This window comes from Falco cherrug, chromosome 6, assembly GCF_023634085.1.
Source record: "Falco cherrug isolate bFalChe1 chromosome 6, bFalChe1.pri, whole genome shotgun sequence".
NCBI lineage: Eukaryota > Metazoa > Chordata > Aves > Falconiformes > Falconidae > Falco > Falco cherrug.
In genome coordinates, this window is record NC_073702.1 from 67,421,935 (window position 1) to 67,446,880 (window position 24,946).

A 24,946-nucleotide genomic window follows, 5' to 3' on the forward strand; every position below is an offset into this window, starting at 1 on the left:
TTCGTGTGGGATTTCTAAAGTAATACATTGCTACTGAAGAGATCCCTGGCATTGGTTTTAGTAAGAAAGAGAAACTGGGAACAGTGGCAACAATTCTTGAAGAGTAACACCCATATGGTTTCAAGCACAGCCACCCAGACCTGCACAGAGCAGTACAACTGCAAACCCTGACAAGCCTTCCACCCAGCCTTCAAAGCAAAAAGAAAAGTGGAACATGAGGCCAACTGTGAAACTGAAAGAGCTATCAGGTTTGAGGAGGGCTGCAGAGAAAAAAACCTCATAAATTACAAGGCTTAACAACAAAGATCACTTTTAACTTCACATCCTGAGTATTAGAAAGCCACCATCATAATTTCAGAGCATCGAAAAGGAGGAGTGATCAACAATCTAAAAGCATTTCTAGAGATACTGTGCTTTCATATCCAGTGTCTTTCCAAATGTTACTTGGAACAAACAAATAGTTTTATTGAATAGAGCAGATCCATATGGTCAAGGAATGACTAAAAGTAACATAACTAATATATAGCAAATATATACATAAAGGCACATTCCTTTCTTTGACTCATACTCTGGGCAATAGGAGTTTCATGGTAAGATTCCAGTACTACAGTACTATCTCAGGTTGGGTCCTTCAATTTTACCAAAGCTAACACTTAAATAACTTTTTTTTTTTTTGTGGCTATAATATGATTGGTGACACAAATTTAAAAAGAAAAAAAAAAAGGAAAACCAATCTGCCAGACTTCTTCAATTGTACAAGGCTTTTAGGAAAGTGATTATTTTTATTATTATTCTTACTTTTAAGACAGGTAGAATCTAGTAAGTTTTCACTGTTCTCAAAGGAATGAATTTTGCAAACAGAGCCACAAGGAATCAAACCTGTGAAATTCGACAATCTGCAGTCAAGTATGAATTTTCAAAAATACAATCTTGGCCATTAAGAATAGCATTTCCAAACTTACTAGTTTAGCACACAGCACTGTATTTTAATCACAGCCACAAGACACGAAACATATTATTATTAAGTGCTTTAGCAAGTTCTTAACAGCTGCTGAGAACATGAGTGTTTCTATGGCTTTTGGCAAGACTTAGCAGTGTTGGAAATCAGGAAGATGAGATCTAGCAAAGATATTTTTAGGATCAAATCTTGCAAAAAATAGAAATAATAATCTAAGCAATCATACATGCAATCTGCAGTTAAACTATCAACTGTACTACTCTGCCTCTTCTTCTGTAGTTTCATATTATGCTATAATTTTTAATTCTACACAGCAAAAAGTCAGGATGAGTGCCAGGGGTACTCAAAAAACTTTAAAACTTCCACTGTGAAATAGCTTACCGTTTGCCAGTGTGCATACTACTGAAATTATATTAAATGCTTTTTAAAGGTTACCTATTTTAAATTGAAGTTGATGGAACAATCATTTTCACTTCAATCCAAAACGCTTTACAGGAATTACAGAGTGGTTTAATTTGTTAGACATATTATACTGTCTACCTACTTTATGTAAATTTACTTTCTCTTTTGAAGTGTTTGATAAGGATTCATTTGAAGGATGCAGTGTTCCACGTAAATTTATTACTACAGAAAAACTTAAGAAAACGACACTGCTAGCAGTAGAACCCATGGGAACACTTCAGCATTAGAAATTCTTTCAGATAATCTAATTGGCTGTTATTTGCCAGAAAGAAATCACATGTTTAGAGGAGAGAGGTATATTTTGCAAATTCTTACAGTTCATCTGGAATTAGCACTTAATATTTCTCCATCAGAGCAAAATGAAGTTCATCTGAACAGGAGAGCTACAACTTGAGTTAATTTGTCATCCACGATTATCACTTGGAAGTTCACTGCGTGATAAGGACAGTAGAAACACTATTAACCATGTCATTTAAATTGCTTGAGTTGGCATCGTGCCCAAGTCCTTCAGATCAGTATATCAACACACTTGTTGCTGGCAGGGACTTATTTAAAGGGAAGGGAAGAGGAACTACCTCAGAACCTAGTATGCTGTACAGATTTCTACAGTAACTCATGAGAATAAGCAGTATTACTCGGTCTTTGTATTTGATTCCTAGACAAGAGAATGACAAAATAATAACAATCAAGTGAAAGACTCTTTTCTTCCTAAGGAAAAAAAAATGGGAAAGCATTTCTACAATATTCATTTTAGATTACTTGAATTTGCATTTACTGAACAGCGTACTTTGCTTGTAATTGCAATACTGACAAACTAACAAAGACACACACCTACCCCCCAAACACTTGCTCTGCCAAATTTTATGATCCTGTATCTCTCCCACCCTTGCCTCCTCCCCAAGATCTCCAGCATTCACTTCATTAATCCTGTAGGAAAGAGGAAAGCTCTGATGGCTGGACACGGTTTATTTTCAGTAGTAGTAAGAGCCATTTTATTTCACTTCAGACAAATGTCACAAAGTAACATAACAACACATTTGTGAAAGCTGCAATTAAGAAATACAAGGATATTTTTTCCCCCCCAATTCATACCAAAATTACTAACATCTTTGTTGGAAACAACCTACATGTTAAGTTAGGCATATTATTTCTACATGCAGAAAACAGGACAGAAACTTTTTCATTGTATTCTTCATCTCCTGTTTGCCTAAGCTATGTCCCGATTAAGAAAAGGTACCCCATTTTTGGACAGGAGGAATTAATCAGCTTCACAAGCATCTTAGTGCATAAAAGCAGCTCATCTGTTTGCTAAAAAATGCTGTGCTTCCCAATATCCACACCGTGGCCAGCAACAGCTCAGCATTCTCCTATTTATCACTTCGCAGCACGAGTGTGCTGGCAGTGTGGGCCTGAGTGGTAGGCAAATACTGAGGTACGCACAGTATGTGGCCCCAGAGGATATTGTTGGGGAAAAGGCTCTCTTACCTTCCACAAATCGTCCTCCGGCGTCTTCAAGTGAATGATCTGGAAACACAAAACCAAAACCCCCTAAAGTAAGAGCACAACCCACAGCCAGCCCCGCTGATTTGCCGTCCCCACACACACACCCTCCAGACCACTTTCCCACTGCTTGCACTACAAACAAGCAACTTTCCTGTGGCATTTATTTTTTACTGGTGAGCCATAAAATCGCCTGCTTGTCCAATTAATGTGAGCATCATCGTTTTCATTTACCTTTCACCATCTCCAGGGAAGGAAAGCGGAAGGGGGGAAACAGAAAAGCAAATGCATAAAAGAAGCTTCAGAAACACGAGTTTCAACTCATTTACGATCTCAGATAAAGGTTAATAGTTAAACTCCTTCCTCTCCCTCCCCCCCTCACAATTATTGATGCCCTTCAAGAAATGAAATGGTTTTTTTTTTCTCGTTTACTAGAGGCTAGACAAACTGTCAACATCTCCACTTTATTTACGGGTTGAGCAAGAGCAGTTCCTCAAACATCAACATTTTTTACGTTAATCCTGGAGAGAATCCACTTCTCTAGAACTACAAAATCTGCCAACTTCTGTAGTATTTATTTTTAACGAACGAGAGTGAGAGCCTTGAGCTATCCTCCCTGCCCTCAGAGGAGAGGAAGGGGGGAAACGCGGCTCCACTCTCCCAACTTTAAAGCCCTTTTCTCTTTCTTCCCACACCACTCAGCTCCTGGTCATTCTCCATCCCACCACCCCCTCCCACTCCCCCAAAATCTCTCCCGTCCCGATCCCCCACCTGCTCCACGTCCACAGGGATTTCAAGGGAGGAAACAAAATCTGCCAAGTGGTTCGTTTCGGGCGATTTCTTCAACCCGTCTGGAGGTTTAAACCTGAAAAACAAACACCTCTATTGAATGCAAACTAAGCTTTGGGGGTTACCGAGTTAATTCCTCGGCAGACAGCTACTCTCAGTGTCTGGTTACACAAACATACCTACAGACAGGTTGGAGGGTGTCCCTTAGAAACCGGGGCGTGGGGGGGTAAGAAAAAATAATCAAAACGGGGACAGAAGTTGGAGGGGGGCCCTCGGGGTGGGCAGGCTGGAGAGAGGGAAGATACGCAGCCGGAGACAGGTTTAATACCGGGAAGGGACGGGGAGAGTTAAAGCAAAGGGCAACCCGCGAAGGGGCAGAGACCCCAGAGGTCTCAAGCAGGGATGGGGGGATGGGAGAGGGTGTCCTTTTGGGTGGCGGTGACAACAAGTTTTTATACACAGCCTAAGTACAACAAAGGAAGGTACAAGCCCGGCTGGCCGCGGCGGCGCGGGTGAGGAGCGGGCTGCTCCGGGGGCGAGCGGGCTGCTCCGGGGGCGGGCGGGCGGGCGGGCGGCGGGGCGGGGGGGCCCGGCCTGTCCCAACCCGGCCCGGCATCGGATGTCACTGCGCACAGCCACGCCGCTCCGCGCCCTCCCCGCCGCACCGGCACCTCGCTCGCCCGCCCGCACTGGCGGTAAAGAGCGGCTGCCCTGCGTGCCCGCCCCCCGCCGCCGCCCTGCTTACCTGCCGCTGCCCCCGGGCGCCGCGGGCCGGCCGCGCCCGCCGGCCCCTCGCCTCATCGCGCCGGGCACAAAGGGGCGGCGGGGCAGGGCCGCGCCGCGAGCCCCGGGAAGAAGCGTGGTAAGAGTAACGGTGGGAGCAGTGACAGCCGCGGCGAGGAGGAGGAAAATGGAAAATAATAATTAAGAGGAAAAAAGGAGGGAGACGACCACCCTAATAAGCCGCCGTGACCATGCCGGGGAGGGGAGTCCCTCCTCTCGGGGGCAGCGCTGCGGGCCGCGCTCCTGCCCTGCCCTGCCTGAGGGGGACGCGGCGGAGGAGAGGGGAGGGAAGGGGGTGCCGCCCGCCCTGCCCGGCCTCCCGCGCCGCCGCCCCCAGGGACGGGCTGAGCGCGGCCGCGGAGGAAGGCGCCGGCGGTGCGGGACCGCGGGAAGGGGAGGGCAGGGAGCGGCGCGGGGCCGCTCGGCGCTGCTGCCGGGGCGGGCGGGGGGGCGCACCGCAGCCGTTAGAATCGTACACCCCCGCACCCCCCCGCCTCCCGGTAATCGCCCTCCGCAACCCCGTGCGGCCGCGCTGCTTCCCGGCTGTCACATGGCTCCTGCCGCCACCCCCAAAGGGTTTCGGGAGGCGCTTCACTTTCACTTTGGCCCCGCCAAGGGGCTCCCGGGGGGCCGCGGCGCCTAACGGGAGCCCAACGGAAGCCCTCGCAGCGAGGGGGCTCCCCGCTGCTCCCCTCGCTCCAGGGGGGGCTGCGGGGCTGAGCTGCACCCCCGACCCCCTGTCAGGGCGCGGGTCGGCGCCGGGGCAGCGGCCTCCCCTCAGGCCCGGCGGGGTGCGGGGCCGCCCCTGGGCCCGCGGCGGCGGTAACGGCGCTGCGCACCCAGCGCTGCCAGCCCTCCTCTCGCATCTGAAGTAGGAAAAAAGTGAGAATAATGAAAAGATAACCGGGTCCGTGGGAGCTCCGGGCTGGGGAGGGCCATGTAGTGCTGCAGCAGAGGGGTGCAGGGGGCTGACTGGTAGGAGTGGGGCATTTCAGAGCCGTAGGCAGGGACACTTTCCCCAGCCTAGTGGGGACTGATCACATGTATGTCCTGTCCCCCCTAACCTCCTTGATCCCTTCAGTCAATTTATCTAAAGGGGCTGGTGAAAATGCCACTGGAGAGGCTTGCACAGGGTGGGTCACCTCAGGCAATTTCCAGTGTCTGGCACGGGGATGTGGCGGTGCCCCCACCGGTCCTCTCCGCACTTCCCACCAAAACGCACTGTACCCACACCTACGGGCACCAGCTGCTCAGTACCCCGCCACCCGCGAGACCAGCACCGCACGTTTAGCCAGGGATGGATCTGGCCCAGCATCATGGTTTTTTGAGCTTCCAGGGTGGGTGTGGGAGGCACACTCAATACAAGTATGTCAAATGCTGTTGCCTCCCTGCTTCGTTTTGAAAGAGCAATTAAATAGGAAAAAGGAGTTACAACTTTGCTCTTGCTCCCCTCTTTTACTGTGGGCACCCCACTCTCATGGACCTGACCTTTCTGTAAGAAGAATAAGTTTTGCCATGATCACTTCTGATCTAAATGCTGGTACCATTCAAATGGGACGAGAAAGAGCCAGAAAAGAGCAGTAGCCTTCTCCAGAGAAGCTCTCCACATGCCTCCTGTGAAATGCCCATCGCCTGCATGGTGCTTATGGGCAGGTGGTCATTAACCATGTAACGGAGCTGGTGGCTCCCAGCAGTTTCTGGAAGACACAGCAGCACTTCACTAATTACAGCTTCACATGCCCTGTGCAGACATGACATTGTGCCGAGTGAGTCAACTGGCATTATGTCCTTGCTAATGCTTTTATATAAGTTCTTTCACTCTGGCCTTCTCTCAACAGTCATCAAACATGGCACAACACATGTTCATCATCTTCCATGAGCTGGCCTGTAACCACCTTTGCCTAAGCCCTTGTCACAAGCAAAGCAATTGCTTGGCTTTCGTCAAAGCCTGGCTGATGCCGGTGCTAACCATCAGGCTGCGTGTCCTGTGAAGTCCTAGTATGCTTGGTTCCTCTGCACCTCAGCCTGATTTCCCAAAATGTCTGACATGTTTTACTCAGCATGAACAAGAAATATATAATTATGTTGAATTTGGTTGGGGGGGTGGGTTATTTTCAAAGCACAGTTAGATAAAATATTACTGCACAGAATATACATTGCAGTGACAATAAATGAAGTCCCGGCACCACACATTTTAGTATTCTGTCCTGAAATTTCTGCTTCTGAACTAAAACCATTAGCCTTGAGATTCACTGTTAAACAGAACAAAAATTACTGTGATATTTGTGTTTGTGTTTCTTTCTTCTTTTAGTGTTTATCATGAGGCAACAAGAAGCATTGATAAATCAGACTGTGAACAAATGCTTTCTCAATAACCACCCAGTGCATGGCCTGTCATTCTGAGTATTTGCTAACTTGAAAATTAAATTGCCATTTGAGACTATTCCGTATTCTATAATATTCATTATCTTTCCTTAATTTTCCCTTTAATTACAAGGCCTGATTTCACCCCTTCTATCCATGTTTTTTTCTGCTAGAACCCCCCATGAAATCAAGAGCACTAGACAGCAAGCTACTGCTAACAGGCAAAATAGGACAGAATCTGTCCCCAATTATATAGTTCTCTCGAATCCCCTTTCCAGTGACAGCATGCTCACTGCCCTGGAACAATGGCCAGAAGTTAAGAAAGAAAACATTTTACAATAAGTGAAATACAGGGAAACAATAGCCTAATTTACCAAATAAGAATAGTGAGATATCATCCCTGAAAAGAGTGGAGGGGTAATCCAGATAAAAGAGAGAGTGAAGAGATGATCAGGCAGTCATTCAGGCCTATCTCCTGATGCTGCCCGAAGATTAAATCTGTCCTAACAAAACAGAGCAAGAGTCTGGAATAATGTTATCTTCCTTCTCCTCCTCCTGCCTGACACCCATCCACCCACCCGCTCCTACATTTTTATCAATCTCTATTACCTTTGGATGCTCAGAAAAGAAAAGGAAAAGATGGAAAAATACAGAAAGTGAGAGGAAGGAACTTGACTCTTTTTTTTCAGTTTAAGAAGAGGCAGGAACGTATTTATTTGTTATCACACTTCCATCACAGAGCATTTTGATTTAAATATTTGCAATTAAAAGAGCATCAGTTTTACTTACAAAAGGCTAGAATTAAAGGAATATCAAGTTAAGCGTCCATCAAGTGTCTGTGATGTTTTAAGTAAATTTGGGGACTTTATCGGCTTTTGCAACATCAGAAAAAGTGGTCTCAAACAAGTGAAATACATTTTTAAATCAACTGACAAAAAGGCTTTCCATCCTTAGAGTTGCAGGGGGGAGCGCTGCCTAGCAGAATAATGTTTTATGATCAACAGCAGAATAATCTGAGACAGCCAAGCCTGTGTTTGCATGTTAAGGTACACAGAAAACACGCACCAGGGTGCTGAGCAGTGAAGAGAGGCATGAGTGAACTCAAAGCTGTCCCTTTATGTGGTTTTCACAATATTCTCATTTACCAACGTTTATCAGCAAAAAACAAGACGGAAGGATAAATTAAAATGTATACCTGGTGCATATTTTTGTTTCCAAATGCTTGCAAACTCTCTTTGTGATTTAAGTAGTTCTGAGGTTATTTATGATAATGGTATGCATGAGTCTAAATGGCATCCTGTTCTGAAAAAAAGAGCTGATGGAAAAGTGCTTTGGGGCAGTCTACACCCTTTTTTGTCCTTCGTCTGTAAAGACAACTGATACAGACAAAATGTGACAAAAGCGTGGTGCTGTGTGAGGTGGGGCAGCCGGATTAAACACGATGTGGAAAAGTGGTCTGGCTATGGGAATTCTACTAAGCTTTCTACTCCTGAACTAAACAGACTTCCCAGAATCTTGGGCAGGATGTTGTGTCTTACTTTTTCTGTACAAGGTAACTGATATTTCTCTGTAAAGCAGTCCACCATGTCCCAGCAACTGTAAATGTTGCTTTCAAGTTTGTAACATGCTTCAGCAATCCACATGGAAAATGTGAAGTGGCAAAGAGTCTAGTTGAGAAATTTCCTTACCTCTGAAATTTCAGTTACCGGAGGTAGTCTGTACTGAGGGAGAAATTACTGTATTAGAGTCCTGGAAATTTGCTGCTTAATTTATTGCTGAGCTTCAAACAGCCTGATATTACTATTTTCTGTCAGGGTGCAAGCCCGCAACTCTTTTTGCCTTGCCTGGAATAGATGCATGTTTGGAAGGGCAAAGAAACAGTGTTGCAGGTCTGTAAGGGCAGTTGATAAGTGTCAGTGCTTGTTCTTGTGTTTATTTAATTAGAGATATTTTTTATTATTATTTGTCCAGGGTACTTAGAACACCAGATATGCAGGCACTATCTGATAGTCTGCAAGCTGCCCAGATGTGTTAAATTAAAGTTATTCTTATTAAAAGTTAAGGAACAAAAATAAAAGTGGAACTTTTCTCTTTGTAGTTTTAAAGAAAGTTTACGTTGCATGTTTGTACTCTTTTCTAGTTCCACTAAAAACAAAGTTAAGCCCTCAAATTAGAACACTAATATAAAGATTTCCTGTAGTGATTACTTGAATTGGAAAGGACAGTCAAACTGACTCTACCACGTGTGAAGAAACAGACAAATGGTCATGATTCTTATTTTGAATAGGTCGAGAAGGAAACAGTTTATACATCACACATTATTATTTTGGCAGTATGCAACATTTCCAAAAACTCCCAAGTCTCCTGTTCAAAAATCTGGAGACTTATAATATTTTTCTGACAGTCAATGAGACATCCTAATTCACATTGGTGCTGTAATAAACATGCAGAAAAGGATAGAACATTATTTGAATTGTTCTACTTAATATTTTAGTGTCATATTTGGTACTTCTATTCTGTGAATTCAGTTCCAGACTTGGCACTAGTAAGGAGGGCTAAAAACTGTCCAGGAAAGAAAGCCTCTCCAGGAGATGTAGAAACATAGGAACGGTCATACTAGCTCAGTCCAAGGTTTATCCAGTATTTAACCTCAAATTATGTCTGTTGGTGGCTACTTAGAGGAAGCTGCAAAAACCACCGAAAAAAAGTATTGCTAGTGTAATCATGTTTCTGTCTACACGTTCTATTACTTGGACTTCGAGATGAAGACTTGCATTTCTTCTAAATATGATAGTACAAAACTATTACCTTGATTAGGAATACAACTCCATACATATCAATACAATATCCATATGTATATTTTTCTTTGAATTCCATCAAGACCTTGCTTTTAATGGCATGTGATGACAGTGCATTCCACAAGGTAACTGCCTTGTACAGAAAATTCCTAAGATCTCTTTTCCATTTCCTCTTGTCTTGTTTATGTATTACTCATACAAGTCATGAGGGTGGCCAAGAAGTTCCAAATCTACCTTATATTACAACCATTATATTTTACACATCTGTGTTATTCATCTTACCCTCTCATTATCCCATATTCCCCAAAGCAGCCATGATCTTTTCAAATACCAGTGTTGTCTATACCGCTGACAATTCGTGGTGCTTTTCCCTGGGCCATTTTATTTCTGTGCTTTTCTTTTGAGATCCTATTCCTGGCAGGGGCTTCCCGCTGATTTACATGATGACGAAGCTTATGTAAATCTTTCTCCCACGCCTGCCTCCCCTTTCCTTTGCTATCCAATATTTAATTAGCTTCCTTTACTGTTGCTGCCCTTTGACCAGAGGTTTTCACTGTTATCCACAGTGATGTCCAGATTTCCATCCTGAGTCACTACAGTATATTAAGAGGCAAATCAGTGAATGTGTTTTTCAAATCTTGTGTTTGCCGTTTAACATTTGCCAAGCTGTTACCCATTTTCGTGGCTGCCTTGGGCCTCTCTGAAATTCCTCTCAGTCTGTCAAGCATTTGGCCAAAGTAACCACTTGCGCCATTTAAGATGGATACCACTTAGTTGCACTTATCCTCCCCTTCCATCTGCCAGACTGTGGGCAGGCTGGGGTTACTCAATTGAGTTTAGGAAGGAAAGTGAAGGGGAGCTGTGAATCCTGGGCCATCTTTGTCTCAAAGGGCCAAACTTTCATCTCCTGATTAAAAGTTCTTCCTTGTTAAATGAGGTCCCTTGGGAAATGATGCCTCCTCTGTGGAATGGGATTGTGGAAGCATTGCATTTGCAGCCTTTTGGGCTGTTTGTTTGAATCCTGCTTATAACCAGCTAGACCATGAAATTTGGAAACAATATTTTTTTTTAGCAGGGGGCACACTAAAGTGGGGTCTTTTACTTGTTCCAAAATGGCCTTAAATATCAGAAATACTAGAAGAGATTAAACAACTCTTTTCCCCTTCTCTGTTTTGATATATCTGCCACAAGCACAGGAGAGAGCCCCTTCCCTCTGGATTAGTGTTAAAGTGAGAGACATTGTTAAAAGGCTAATAAAAAATCAAGGAGCTATAAATACTAAGTGATTTTTAAGTAAATATGTTTTTTTTTTCCTAAGGAATGCTCAGCTGTTAGTGTTACGTTTGACAGCTTGTAAAAAGGTGAGTTTTCACTGAAGAGCAAGAACAGGTCGAAGGAGAGACAAAGGCATGTTCTGAGATAAAGAAATCAAGAGGTATCTGCTCTACAGATTGAAGGTGTTGCATTACTCTGTGCAATGTCCAGAAAGGGGGAAATCTGCACAGCAAGATGGTCATAAAATACATTTTTGCAAAGAAGACAGGAAATGTTTCTGTCAAAAAAAAAAAAAAAAGAAAAAGAAAAAAAGAAAAAGGAGGGGGGGGCAGCAGAAAAAAAGCTCAGTCCCTCTGGTGTAGCTTTCCCATCTGGTGAAACGAAGTGAGACAGATCTCTCCCTGGCTCCCAAGCGATGTATCTCAGAACCATCCCCACACCTTGTGGCAGCAGTTTCATTCCCAGAGCAAGGTGCTGTGCTCTGGGTGTCCCTGCGCTGTGGGTATGGGGGGTGCTGCCAGCCCTGCTTGTGCGGGGACAGCTATGGCACCTTCTTGGGCAGCTTAACCAAGACAGGGCAATCAGACTAGCGCTGGGCTGGCTATAACATCATGGCTCGTTTAAGTATGTAACTCAAAGGTCACTGCGTTAGCTCTGAGAAAAAACACTTGCCGTCTCATTCTTCCCTCAGGGTTTATTGCCAGCATGATTATATTTTCAGGAGTGACAGGGAGGCCCTGATCTATAAATCTAAGGGAGATAGGGCGTGAGCAGATTATCAGACACCTCCTTCTCCACTCCAAAGTCAATAACCTCAGCACCTTGCAAGGTTACTTTCTGGAGGAAAACAATCTCTCAGCCAGGCTCTGCCTGTTTGCATCTGCTGAATTGCATTCAGTCTGTCTGCCCGATAGCTGGGAAATCAATAGCTTGCCAACCAGACCAGAGCCCCAACAACCCGATCTTTTTTGTACCAGTGAGGAAGAGGCTCAGGCCCTCACTGAATTAGGTGAATTGGATTTGAAAAGCATGATTTAGGAGGAAAGTAAGTGCTTGAAGGAAGATCGCTGTTCCCCACTCCTAAAATCCAGCATGTGCATCTCTCCCCCTGCAAGCACAGGCCCCCTTGTCTTTGACACCCCTCTCCCCCCAATAATTCCGTGGTGCTTTAATGACCAGAGAGCCACTAAAGACTATGCAAAATGTCACATTTAGGACAATCCAAGGAAGACATCAGCAGCCTCCCGGAATCTCATTTCCACCCCCAGGGTAAGTTTATTGTTGGAAGGTTACCGTTGTTTTACCCCAGAGGCAAGTGGTAAACTCAGGCAGCCGAAAATAACAGGTCATTTGGCATCTGAGGAGCTGCTTGCAGATGGGGATCGGTTTTTATAAACCCTGTACGAGGGGGCACGTTTGAAGTAGCCCCTGCGAGCGGCTCCCCGCTCCGCGGCTCTGCTCGACTCGACTCGGCTCGGCTCGGGTCGGCCCGGCCCGGCCCGGCCCGGCCCGGCCGCCTCCCGCCCCCGGCACCGCGGCGCGGAGGGACAAGGTATTTCCTCGGACTGAACCTAAACCCTTTGTCGAGGGACTTCGTGTTTTATCATAAAATCGTGCACTTTAAACCGCACTGTAACGGGACTTTTTTATTTCACATAAACCTCCGGGAAGAACAAGGGAAAAATCCAAAAGATGCCCACTCTCCTTCCCGACACCCGCCCGGGTGCGTTTCCTGAGCATCAGGACTTGCCGGTGGTGACTGACCGACCTTCCAGCGCAGGAACCACCGACAAGTTCCGCGCTGGCGGTGCGCAGCCCCGGGCAGCCAAAGCGTCAGGCTGTGCCGGGCGGCCGCACGGTCATTCCACCAGCTTTGGTGCAAGGGGAGAGGAAAACAGACCCCGGTCGGGCTGGGCGCTGGCAAAACGTCACCGGCAGCCGCGCCGCCAGCCCCGCGGGGGACCCCGGGGGGCTCCCCGAGGCCCCGCGCCCCACCTGCGAGGTGTGCCCAGATGCTGCCGCGCCGCAGCGGCGGGGGCGGGATGGGCGCGGAGGAGAGGCTCAGTTAGCGCGGCGTTAATGGTCTCTCTGCCTTTGCACCGCTCTCCGTTAAGCAGCGGCCTCAGCCCGCGGGGGGCACCGGCCCGGCTCACCTGCAGCTCCGCGCCGCCCCGCGCACCTGGGCGGCCTCGGCGGGAGCCGCCGGCGGGGCTGGAGCCGCGCGCGCCGGGGCTCGGTGTCCCCGCCGCGGCGGCCCCTGCGCGGCTGGCGGGCGCGGGGCGCTCCGGCCGCGGGAGCTTTCCCCGGGCTGGCGCGGAGCAAACTCGGGCGGGTTTCCACCACCAGCCCCTCGGCAGCACCGCGAAAAGCACATTATTCCCAGCGTATGGGACTTTTATTTTTTCTTTCTTTTCTTTGTTCTTTTTCTTTTCTTTTTACGCGCAACCAAAGCGCTAGGACGAAGAGTGCGATTTAAATGCGAGCTCCGCCGTAGTCCTGGCACTATCAAACCACACTGATTTTCACATCCTTCCAAAAATCTTTTTGCCTCGGTTCCCTTGCTGCAGTTTGCGTAAACAGCTTTACTATTTAACTACTAGGAAACATAAATACACGCCAATAAATAACAGCACGGCAACCGGAATGAATAACCCTGGGCAGAGCGGGCAGAAAGTAGAGATAATCTCCCAGAATGTGGTTTGGGGGTTCCCTCCCCCCCGCCCCCCGCGAGCAGGGCGAGGTAATTTAATTAAAATATAGGTGTGGTTTTTTTCCTTTTTTGATGTGCGCTCGCGTAGCAGCCACGTCTTGAAGAACAAGACGAAGCAGACGGATTCGGGCGCCGCTAATTAGACAGCAACGAATGCCGGCATTGCACGAATGTTTGGGTGGCCAGTGGCGCAGAAGGAGCCACCGGAGGGGCCGCGGTTTCCGCGTGTTGTTGGGCCAGCGTCGGAATGGCTCCGAGCGGCGGGAATCAGCGCGGGTCTCCCCGCCGGGCCGCGGAGCCAGCGCGGAGCCGCGGCGCGGGCAGCCAGCCCTGCCCTGCCCTGCCCTGCCCGCCCCCCGCCGGCGCGCCGCCTCCGCGGGGCGCCGCGTAAGCCGGCGGGAGAGCCGGGCTGGTGGATCCGCGGGGGGATCCCTCCCCTCCCCTGCTCCGGGTTTCGCGGGGGTCTGCGCCGCGCCCGCCCGCGCACCCTTTCTTTCCACCCGAGGCTCCCGCGCCCGTCCCCGCCACGAGTGGCCGGCGGCAGCTCCGCGCACCCCCGCGGCTGCCCGCGCCCGGGCGTGGGGCGGCGCGCAAGGCGGGGGCCGCGCAGCCGGTGACAGAGCGAAAGCCCCCGACCTCCCAACCTCTTGTCAATCCATCTTCGGCGGATCGCAGCGAACAGCCCGAACGGGTTAAAGAAAAAGGCTTTGTCACTGCCGAAAAGGGAGAAGTGGGGAGGGGAGGCGGGGAGGCAAGAGAGGTCCGGTGGTGAAGAGCGGTGGTACAGGGTGGGAGGGGAACCACCTGGAGATCAAGCTGCAAGGGAAGTTAAACGCACAGCCGTCCGTCCGTCCGTCCGTCCGTCCACTCCCTCGACCCCTTCACCCATCCCACTGCCGACCCCCGGCGCTGCACCCCCGTGCACCCACAGCCGTGCCGCGGGGCCGGGACCCACCTGGGGAAGGCGGGCAGGGCCGCAGGTGCGCGGTGCGGTGCGCGGTGTCAGGCGGCGAGGAGCGGTGCAGACCGGGGAGGAGAGAGCTAAGGGCAGCCAGAGCCGGGGGGAGGGTCTGGACGTGCTCGTTTGCCCCCAGCACCGGTGGCCTCCATGGACGGAGCGTAGGGGGTTCACCTCCGTGGGCTGGGACCGGGGCGGATGAACTTTTTTCCCCAGCAGTAGAGCCCGGGGCTGTGAGAAGCAGGCGAGGGAAGGGTTCCCTCCGCTTGAATTACACTGGTTTTGCTTGTCCAGCACAAGGGACTGCAGCAAGTGGGGGAACGAGAACCAGCTGAGCCCTCCTGCCAGCCTTGCTGGGGCTGAACTTGAGGTCAGTGGAGCGCAAAACTCCTCCAGGGAAGGGGAAAATATGGTCGTGGATCGGGTATCGACAAACTTGGAACAAGTGGGAGGGAGAGGAGGAGAAGGGGCAGTCGGAGCTGCCTTCCTAAAACTGTAAACAGCGATGTTGGGACAGAGTTGGAAGGAAATTGCCCAGCAGCTGCTTGGAGTTTCCCTCTGAAGTGCTTGTCCCAGTGAGAGAGGAGAAAGCCCTTTACGGGAAATGTGAAGTCCCCCCATCCCAGTAACCACGTCCTGCGGCAGAAGCTGGCCATCCCCTCACAGGTTCCCCTCTGGGTTACGGGCAGGCTGGGGGGGTGGGGGAGTGGGAAGCAGGTCTTGGAGAAGATATCCCAAGAAATCTCATCGCTGCTGATGAAGGCCTTTGCACGGGGACACAATGCGCTCCAGTGTCCCGGCCCTCGCAGCTCCTCCTGCCAGGCAAAAGGTGACTGCCCCTTCGACAGGCTGCCTCTCTGTTCGGGTACTTATTAAATTGGCCTGAGCCACTGGCAAAGGCAGAACTTCCCATTGATTTTTACAAACTGTGAAACCTTAAGCCGGTATCAGGTGATGAGAGAGAGGGGGAGATCAGGGGGTTTCAGCACTTGCAAATCTCATCATTTCATCACTTTAAAAAGGAATTTTTATCTCCAACCATATTGAAGATAAATGATCTATTAATAACAATAAAAGAGAGTTCCAAGCAGAGAGACCCAGGTATTCACTTTTTTTAATGGACTTCTGGTTTACGATTGATTTTCTGAACAATGCTTCAGCAATGGTTTTTCATAAGATACAATATTTGATTTTTCCACGAGATATCAAGAACAGATGCATCTAAGTAAACAGATACATGTAAGTACAGACTCTCACAGAAGGCAGTACTCATTTTGTCCGTGTGAGCTTGGAGAATGATTTATTTTTGTAGCCCTTAAGCATAATAATAATAATAATGATAGAACATATGTGTCCATTTTATTGCCATATTTCCAAAGTTCATACAACTCAGCAAGCAACGAACATTTTTGTTTCAAGCTGGGCCTTAGACCATATATTTATTAAAAAAAGAATTCCACAAAACCCAGAACTGGTAAAACTGTGTGAAGGGCCAGGGAGCTGCTTTACTACAACAGTTGTGCCTAACGTAACCTAGAAAGATCAGAACTAGCTCCGTTCTCTCTTACCTTACCAGAAGGCCTGTGACATCCCAAGCTAAAGCTGTATGATCATTCCATTACAAACCACACATTTCCCAGCTGTAAATGGTCACGGTAAAAACATATTTGTGGCTTAGTTTGGTGTGCAGAGACTGAGGACATTTTTTTCCACTCTGAAAGACTTTGAAATTAAGCAATTTGGTCAATTGTTTGGGTTTGGAAACAGTAGAAGAGGGTCTTTTAAACTTCTTTCTCAGGTTTTAATACATAGAAGTGGTCTGGTTTTAAAAGTGATCTTCAGTCATTAGAGAAAGAACTTGAATCTACACATTAAAGGTTAAGGGGAATTTGTAATGAAGTTCAGCAGACATGGGAGAAAGCTCAAAGTTTTTTGCTGATGGTTATGTATAGTATATAGACTGTACATTGGAGGTAAACCATAGCTGAAGTTCCAGCAGTCAGTTTGGGGATATAAGGGCAGTGAGAGCGAAAAGTTGCTACAAGTCAAATACTTCAGTGTGATACATCTATACTGCATACGATGTCCCTGAGGGTTTGGTTCTGTGTCATCCTGTATGGGTGGGGATTCTTCTTAACCTGTCAGTGAAACCTCGGATGCGGGTTGGAGGGAAATTAATTTTGTCATCATTTGTCATGCAGTCAGCCAAGGCTGGGACTCTGTAGGCCAAGGACCTCTCTACATCTAAGGGTCCTGTACGTCACTTCGGGAAGTGGCTCTCAGAATACAATCAGAGCAAAACCACACAGGTCCAAAGATTTTACTGGACATAGTGATCCTGGAACTGTTTCTGACTGCGACTGTTTTTCCCCCCTCTGATTTTGTTTGCCATACAGACATAGGCACACTGAGACCACTCAATGAGTGATATCACTCAGTGATACAGTGAAGCCCTAGCTAAACCCCACCCCTCCAATACAGGTGTGTGAGGACAGCATGAAGGAAAGGGCAGGGAGGAGGAAATTGCCGGGACCCTACGTGGTAGATGGACTAACCAAATGAAGTAAGGATGCACCTAGTGAAACTTTAGGAAAAGTCTGGTGCCAAAGGCCAGTCGACCAAAGGAAAAGAAAGTCCCAAGACTCATGACACGTCTCCATCTCTATCTGCACTCCATCTGCAACTACTTACCTATCTGTTTGTCTGCATCTGACAGCTTAAGTTTCTGAGCCATGGCTGGCAACGGGCTGGAATTTCTCCCTTCCCCATGTGCTGGGAAGAGCAAACTTCTCTCTCACAGAATTAGGATGAAAGCTAGAGGGGGGACTGAGAAAGGAGAGGTCGCCATCCTATTGCAACCTTGGGTGAGCCTAACCCACACAAAGCCTGCAATGCTGCAGAACACAGAACTTGTGCTGGATGAACTGCTGTGACTGCCCCAGAAACATGCTACTATTTCTCAGCGGAATGGGTATCAGTGTACTCCACCAACACCCACAGTTGTCGCTGCCACTTAACTGGGCTGCCTTAAGGCCCTGCTGCAGAATGAATGTACATTGCATATTCATTGAGACTAGACTTCTTGCACAAGCCATGTGTAATGCAGTTTCTCTGTGCATTACATGGGCATAGTCACGCTGCGCATGAGCGTCACTTAACGCTGCATGTCATTCAGCATAGCCACAGTGCAATGCTATGAGATCTTCCCAGCATGTTTGAAGTACCCAACATAATGCATGCTGAAGACTGCTTTTCAGCTAGGCCCCCTGAGCTCATGCTTGGCATTCGCTATCATTCTTCTGCTCAGGACGTGACCTCTTAGTGGTTATATGTACAGGGTGACTCCTAGCTCTGTCACCATGGTGGTGACACACCTCTACCCACATCTCCATGCCACAATACTGAAAAAATAATTAAAAAAAATAGTAATTTGTAGAAGTGGGAACTAAAAGGCTGGAAGGAGTAAAGGAGACTGAAAAAGAGTATGAAAAGGGAGGCAGTTGCAGTCCTTCATTTATCCTTAGGTTGACATTGCCAAGAGCAAGACCAAGGGCCACAGTTTCTGCTGACAACAGGAGATGGGCCTGGCTGGCAAGACAGTCAAAAGAAAATGTGGCAGGTCCTATACACAATTTCTGTAAATGCTCTTGGTTAAACTACTGACTGTATTTCTTCTTTGTCAGCTGGCTTGGTGTATGTTGGGGCCACTCAAAAGTCTCAGTTTTTGTGGTCCAGGGGTCTCAGAACAAGCAGGTTATGTGCCCAGTCCGGCACAGGGATGCTGTGTCTGGCTCCACAACCGTAATCACCTTGAGTAGCTCAGACACTGCTGCAAAATGCATCAACCAGCCCTATCACATCTCTTTTTCACATGCTATTCATGTCACCCTTGCTACTAAGAGCTCCACAATACCACTCTTAGCAGGACAAGTGGAGCAGCACGCCACTTCTGCTCCCCTCCCCATGTCACCTTTACTGGTAGTGAAAAAAACGGCAGGAGGGAAATCAGTGGTGGCATTTCAGTGTTGTGTAAAGTATAATGTTGTGAGATCCTGCGGTATGAAATGTGCCGGAAGAAAAAAAAATTAAACACTATTTAGTTTTCTCTGTGCTTCAGTACTACTCAACATCTGCTAGTGATATTTAGCTTCTGAAAGTGTGAGTTTAGGTACTATCAAATGGATGGTTCTGATCCTGGAAACCTCTTAAATGCATAGCCCTGACATACATTAATTGCTTTCAGTAAGAAGATTATTCCTTTATCATCAGGTAATTGATTTAAAAGTGTTTCACCGTATGTTTACACTTGACATGAATTGGTGTGCTCAAGGACTTAATCATTTAATAGATTTAGTCATTTACTGAAATCTGATGGTCATTGCATTATACTAACACCTGACGATATTTATACAGTTCTTTCTGAGGAAGACCTGCACATCTCAGCTTGTGTACAGGAAAAACATTTCATGGATTTTAGCCTGTATTTTTTCATCAGAGGTTTTTAAAGAGATTACTGCATGTGAAAGGTAGGGCACTGGGCTGTCTGTGCACATGCGAGCAGACATTCAAGATGTGTACTCTTTACAATTCACAATATTCACATTTTTTTACTGAATGTGTAGTGATATATCACTGTTTTTGCGGCATTATCCATATACTATTTTCTTGTGTTTCATGGATTTTTTTGGTGAACTTATCTGTTCAGCATCAGCCTACCTGGTGGGTTTTGTTAATTTCTACTTGGTGGATGCTGGTGAGGATAGACTTAGAGAAAACAATGAACGCACACTTCTAGACCAGTTCTGGAGGCAAAAGGCTGCTGAGTACCCAAAGCTCCTTTTGAGTGACCAGCAGGGTGATGCAGTAAAATATACTGCATTTAGCCTTGTTCTTGTAAAACAACTTCTATTGATATGCAAGAATGTTTGAGAAGTCTTTCATTTGGCTTTGCGTGTATCTTGGAGTAATTTGCAGGCTGGTAATAACCAAGAGGTGCTCTTTAGCAATAGATTTTAAAAGTGACAAAGTAAAAATGCTTTGTAAATACGTTAGCACTGGAAACTGCCTTTCTGACCAAAATAGTTCATTGCCCTTTTTACTTTGAGTTCTGTTTTAATTTATAGTTGATGACATTCATACCTTTAAAAGCAGTTATGTCAGGTTGTCACTCTCAGGTGATAAAATAATTACACTTAAGGACATTTGTGCCTGAAATGCCATTGGCCTGTATTCAGTTTGGAAATCATTTCAATGGTTTGAGAGAAGCGTTGTTATTGCTTATGAGCGTACTCAAGCATGGTGTTCAGTTCTTTACCCATTTGATTAGTATAGTGTTTTTTCTTCCCTCAGTATGTATATAACTGTGACATAAATAGAAGTTTATAGCAGATTTACTCATGACTATGAATATTTCTCTATATGTTCTATGTTTATTTCTCCAGTGATACTTTACCTGTTGATATATTCCATAAACTCTTTGTTAGGTCCTAAAGCAGTATGTTTTGTGATTCTTACTTTGGAGTTACCTAGTTCTTCCGTGCCTCATAGCAGCTGTTAGAGTCTTAATAGTGAAGGGAGCTGTAGAAAGACAGCTTCAATTCAGCAAACTGTACACTCTTTCCTACTTGGATGTAGAGGTGCCTTCCCCTCCCCACCATTGCCATCTTGCATTAAAAAAATATTACAAACAACTCTTATTACTTTGTATAATTCCTATTTTTAAATCAGCCATCTTCTGGTTCCCCCCCCCCCTACCACCACCACAAATATGTTACTCAGCCTTTGAGACAATAGCTGTAATTTGGCTGTAATTAGAATCTGATCAGAGCAGGGAGAATGGATGAATACAAAAGAAATCATCAGATTCCAGAAATGTGATACCATGGACCAAATCCCACTTGCTTTGCTAATGAAAGCTGACTTGCGTGAGTTAGATGGACATAATTTTAATCAAAAGAAAAAAAATAATAATATGAGCTGCTACAGAGCCTAAAAAGACCAAAAAAAAAAAATAGCTGAGGACTCTGAGTGAAAAAAATCTTCAAAGGCATATAAAGTATTTCGATTTAATCCTGCTAACATCTGCCTGTTTTGAACCCGAAAACAGCCTAATGTTTATCTAATAGTCTTAGTACATTTTGTAATTAAACTAATTAAGGAAAATATCTCACAGCTTTTCCCTGAAAAGACACACCCCCACCCTTCTCCCTCTCATAAGAGAAACTGAAAATAATCCCTTTTGTTTGCAAGGCAGATAAAATGAATTCCCTCTTTACATGTATTTTTCAGCAAAAACCTTTCAATATCGGAACCTGAGAAGCAATTGAGACCTGTCCAAAGGAGGCAGAAACTGCTTCCCCTGAAACCTTTTTCTACAGAAGGAAAGTTTTTGATCTTAGGAACTCTGCTTCCCCCCACTCTCGGCTTCCAAAGTCCATAAAAATGCTTCTAAGCAAAATTAGCTTCCAAGTCCATAAAAATGCAATATATCATTTAAATCATGACTTTTATAGCATCCTTTTTTAGTACTGGAAAGGGGAAACCCATGAAATGGTGTGAAGACATTCTAGGCTTTGAAGATGGTTAGAGATATGATGGCATTTTCAGCACACCTTCTTATTGTCATGAAATGAAAAGTGCTTAGTTGATTAGCAGGCTGATCCAACTGAGTGAACTGCAATTAAAGTCAGTGGCAGTTTTGCCAGAGTAAGAACTACATGAACAGCCATCCAGGGACTTCTTAACCACTTTCTCAGAACTGGAGCAAAATCTCTATTTTTTTTCTAGTGCTCCATCTACTTTTTCCTCTCTTTACAGCTACTCCTGCTTAGACTTCATGATTTCTGGTATTAAATAACTTTAACCAACCTTGTATATTTAAATAAAAAATAATAATTTGCAAAGAGCATGGGCTTTTTGGCCTAAAGATTGTCTCTGTTTTCACCTTTTGAACAGTGCCTGACCTTTGTACATTCTGACTGCTTCATGAACAAGAAAGTCCAGAATCACTGTTTGTGTGAGGGTTATGGCATACTGAAAATAGCACATTTTGTGTTAACTTCTAGGTGATATTGGTATTAAATGTTACTCATATGGATAGTGTATCTAGCTCCCACTCACATATGTCTTTGAACAATCAGGACAGTGTGAACTATAAAACCACTAATTTTCTGAGACGTCTGCAGGTGGCACATTAGATGACGTTAGGGAACTCTGCAAGAATCTGCTCCCACTGGACTGTACGATGAAACTTCTGTTGCTTCATAGGGTAAATAATGTAGCCTATTAAGTGTGGGCCCATGCCTGTTCATGAGAAGCAGGATTGCCTTGCTCCCCTGGGAAGCCCATAGGCTGCAGGTCAGGAATTGTGCCATGCCTTTGCTCTCTGACAGATCTGCCTCACTGAATGGTGAAGACATACAGGGTTGGACCAGGTATTCATCCACACTGACTTTGAAGGGGCCTGGATAAGACCTCTGATGAATGTCAAAGTCTATTCAATGAATAAATAATTTTGTTCCCTGCAGGAAACAAATAGATATATTACATTAAAGGATGTAAAATGCAGCATTTTTTGAAAACAAATATGAAAAATGTCAATTACTATTTCCAAGATTTTTTCAATGATAACTCTAGAGTAAAATGCTGTATCCCCACATACAGTCTGTTAACTTCCAAAAACATATGGTCATGATCACCATTTCACATCAGAGTGTTTGACATGCAGTTGTTTTGTACATTGTGCAAGTGAATGGAATTGGCACTGTTAATTTTCTTACAGTCTTTTATGATTTCAGTGACTACATAAGGTGCAAGCGGTGCTGAGAATTGCTCCTGTCAACTTCAGCTGAGTGAGGAGAAATAAATCAGGTCCAAAATGCTTTTGTGTAAGTACAAACAACAAACAGACCAACAAACTCCTTTTTCTAGCAACAATTTCACATACTGTTTCAGCCAGAGAGGCCAGCTACAAGGAGGAATTGAATTTCCAGAGGCTGCCAAATGTCTGTGCTCAGCAGACTCAATTAGTCAAGACGAACCTTCCCACTTGGCCAAAGAAAAACAGGGATTCAGACCAACATTAAACAAAGATGGGACGTTGTATCTATCACTGCTCTGGCAATTAACAGCATTTTGTGCATGCAGCTCTCCTCTTTACTAATAATAGTATCCATTGGTAATGTTGCTGCTTTTTAAGTGGAGCCTATGAACGGTATCAGCTGGACTGGGAACAGTTTATAGAGTGGAGGTGTGATTTTTCTGATCAAGTTCTGTGGATAGTGACGTACAAAAGTCTGATGTTTCTTTTCATGTTCCTGGAGTAATTTCTGCCTTCCTGGCTGTTAATTACGTCTTCTGGTTTCCACCCTTCTTTTCTTCTCTCCTTATATATTTAATGTTGTCAAACTGATTAGCCACTGAATTACATTGCATTCAGGTAATGAGATCTTTGTTATTGATTTGCTCTGAAGGCTTTCTTTGACAGACAGACTGGCAGAATCCTTCATCCAGGTTAGAGAATAATCTATTTGAAGGTTTCTTCCAGATGTCACTACTATAGCAACAGCTTCTATAGTGTTAATGCTGATATTAAATAGGGTTCAGCCCTGCATTACCATCCAGCCATATGGCTCTGTTTTTTTAAACTTGAAAATGAGTTTGCTGCTTCTTCCATAGGGAGGCTTGCCTGTTGGTATCTTCTCTTTATTTCCACTACCTACTTCTTTAACACTTCCAAAACCAGTTTTTAGACCTTTCAGAAGACCATTAAGAACAGACCCAAATTATTTTTTCATCTAGATCTGAGTCTTCTTCAGCACATTATGGAAATCTGTGACATTGTATAATTATCTTCCTGTTAAACCTGATATTTCAGATGTTTGCTTTCAGTTGTTTCCTTTCTTAGGTAGGCTGAGTTGTGTCCACTTCATATCCTCACATCTCTTTTCTGTCTCTTATTCATAGAAGTCCCAGCCCAATCTTTTTTGTCTCTTTGTCTTCGGATTTCCGGAAGCTCCCTAAATCTCTAAGAAATTCGGTATTCCTGAAGCTGCAAGTCTCCTCCCCCTGCTGGTAGAAATCTTCTTGGTGGTCTTCCTCCTGACACAGCCATCTTTACTCTTTTTTTTCCTTTTTATTGAAGTATGAGGGATAAGATTTAGCTAACCTGTGTGCACTGTGACCTCATTTGATTTGTTTCAAGTAGAATCACTGAATGCACTGCAGGATCCGCCCTGAAGAACTCCAGGGCCTCCTATCTACAGCCTCACTAGCCAGACCACGACCAACAAAGTGAGGAAACCGCAACAAACCAGAAGGCAGGGGCAGGATTGGTTCAGATGCCTGCACGGAGGGCTGTGAGAGGAACTGTGGGCAAGGAGCAGGGATGGTGGTGTGAGGAAGCGGAGCAGGCTGGGTGCCAAGGCACGAGCTGGGTTGGAGGACATCTGCATGAGGGTAGGCAGGTAGCCTGATGGGAACGAGGAAATACAATTTCTCAGCCAGGCTCTAGGGCCATGGATTTGGACCCAGTGATGCGAGTCATCCAAGATCACGCTGCAGGATGCACAGAAGGCTTTTTCTTCCTATAAAGCATTGCCGAACTGCTGAGGTACTTTATGGATAGAGTTGGAAGGGACAGGAAGGATGGTCTTGTAATTATGGGATTCAGTGGCAAATCAGGAAATCTGGGTTTAATAACCAATTGTGTCACAGATTTCCTGTGTGACCTTCGCCGGATCACTTACTCACCCTGTGACTCAGGTCCCAGTTTGTAACATGGGGCAACAACACTTCTTTTCTCACACCTTTTGTCTGTCTTGTCTATTTAGGCAACTCTTGCATGGGGCAGGTGTTTCCTCCAGCTACACATAGCACCTTGCCCCAGAAAATAATTTTTGGTTTGGTTCCCTTCTCATAGGTGATATTACTTTGATATTACTTCAGTTCATACAAATTGTCATGGGTCGGGCAAGAATAATCTGAGTAGCTGTTGTGACAATATACTTCATGGCCATCTAGCTTTGAGGAGCCTCTTTTCATCTGAAATAACTGTATTTCTCTCAGAAGAGGAATTCAAGTGCAGTAATAAGAGAGGTGATCCCACTGATATATCACTAAGTAAAATCTGACATGCAGATATAATGAAAACATGAGGCAGTTTAATAATGAAAAATATATAGTCCTGAGCTAATGGCTGAAAAATGTTTAGTGAAGGATTACACTGAAGTAAAAAACCACAAGAAAGAAATTCAGATAGATTAAACATTGGGAATTCATTTGTAAGTCCAGACAATCTATGGTCTGTAATGTACTTTTATGGTATGACAGGATGCAAAGAAATAATTTTT

At 45.7% G+C, this 24,946-nt stretch overlaps 1 protein-coding gene across 2 annotated transcripts in view; it reads right to left on the bottom strand.

The window, feature by feature from the left end:
- The window catches only part of PRDM1 (PR/SET domain 1), a 105,405-nt gene extending 98,948 nt beyond the window's left edge, over positions 1-6,457 (bottom strand). The window contains exons 1-3 of one of the 2 annotated variants that reach the window (XM_055713644.1): positions 4,455-6,457; positions 3,692-3,785; positions 2,906-2,944 (exon numbers count right to left, since the gene is read on the bottom strand). In XM_055713644.1, coding sequence (XP_055569619.1) covers positions 2,906-2,944; positions 3,692-3,785; positions 4,455-4,510 — 189 coding nt within the window. In that variant the 5' untranslated portion in view covers positions 4,511-6,457. Of the gene's footprint in view, positions 1-2,905; positions 2,945-3,691; positions 3,786-3,888; positions 4,140-4,454 lie in introns of those variants that run through there. The other variant, XM_005445729.4, reaches the window with a different exon arrangement.
- Between the last annotated feature and the right edge of the window lie 18,489 nt (positions 6,458-24,946).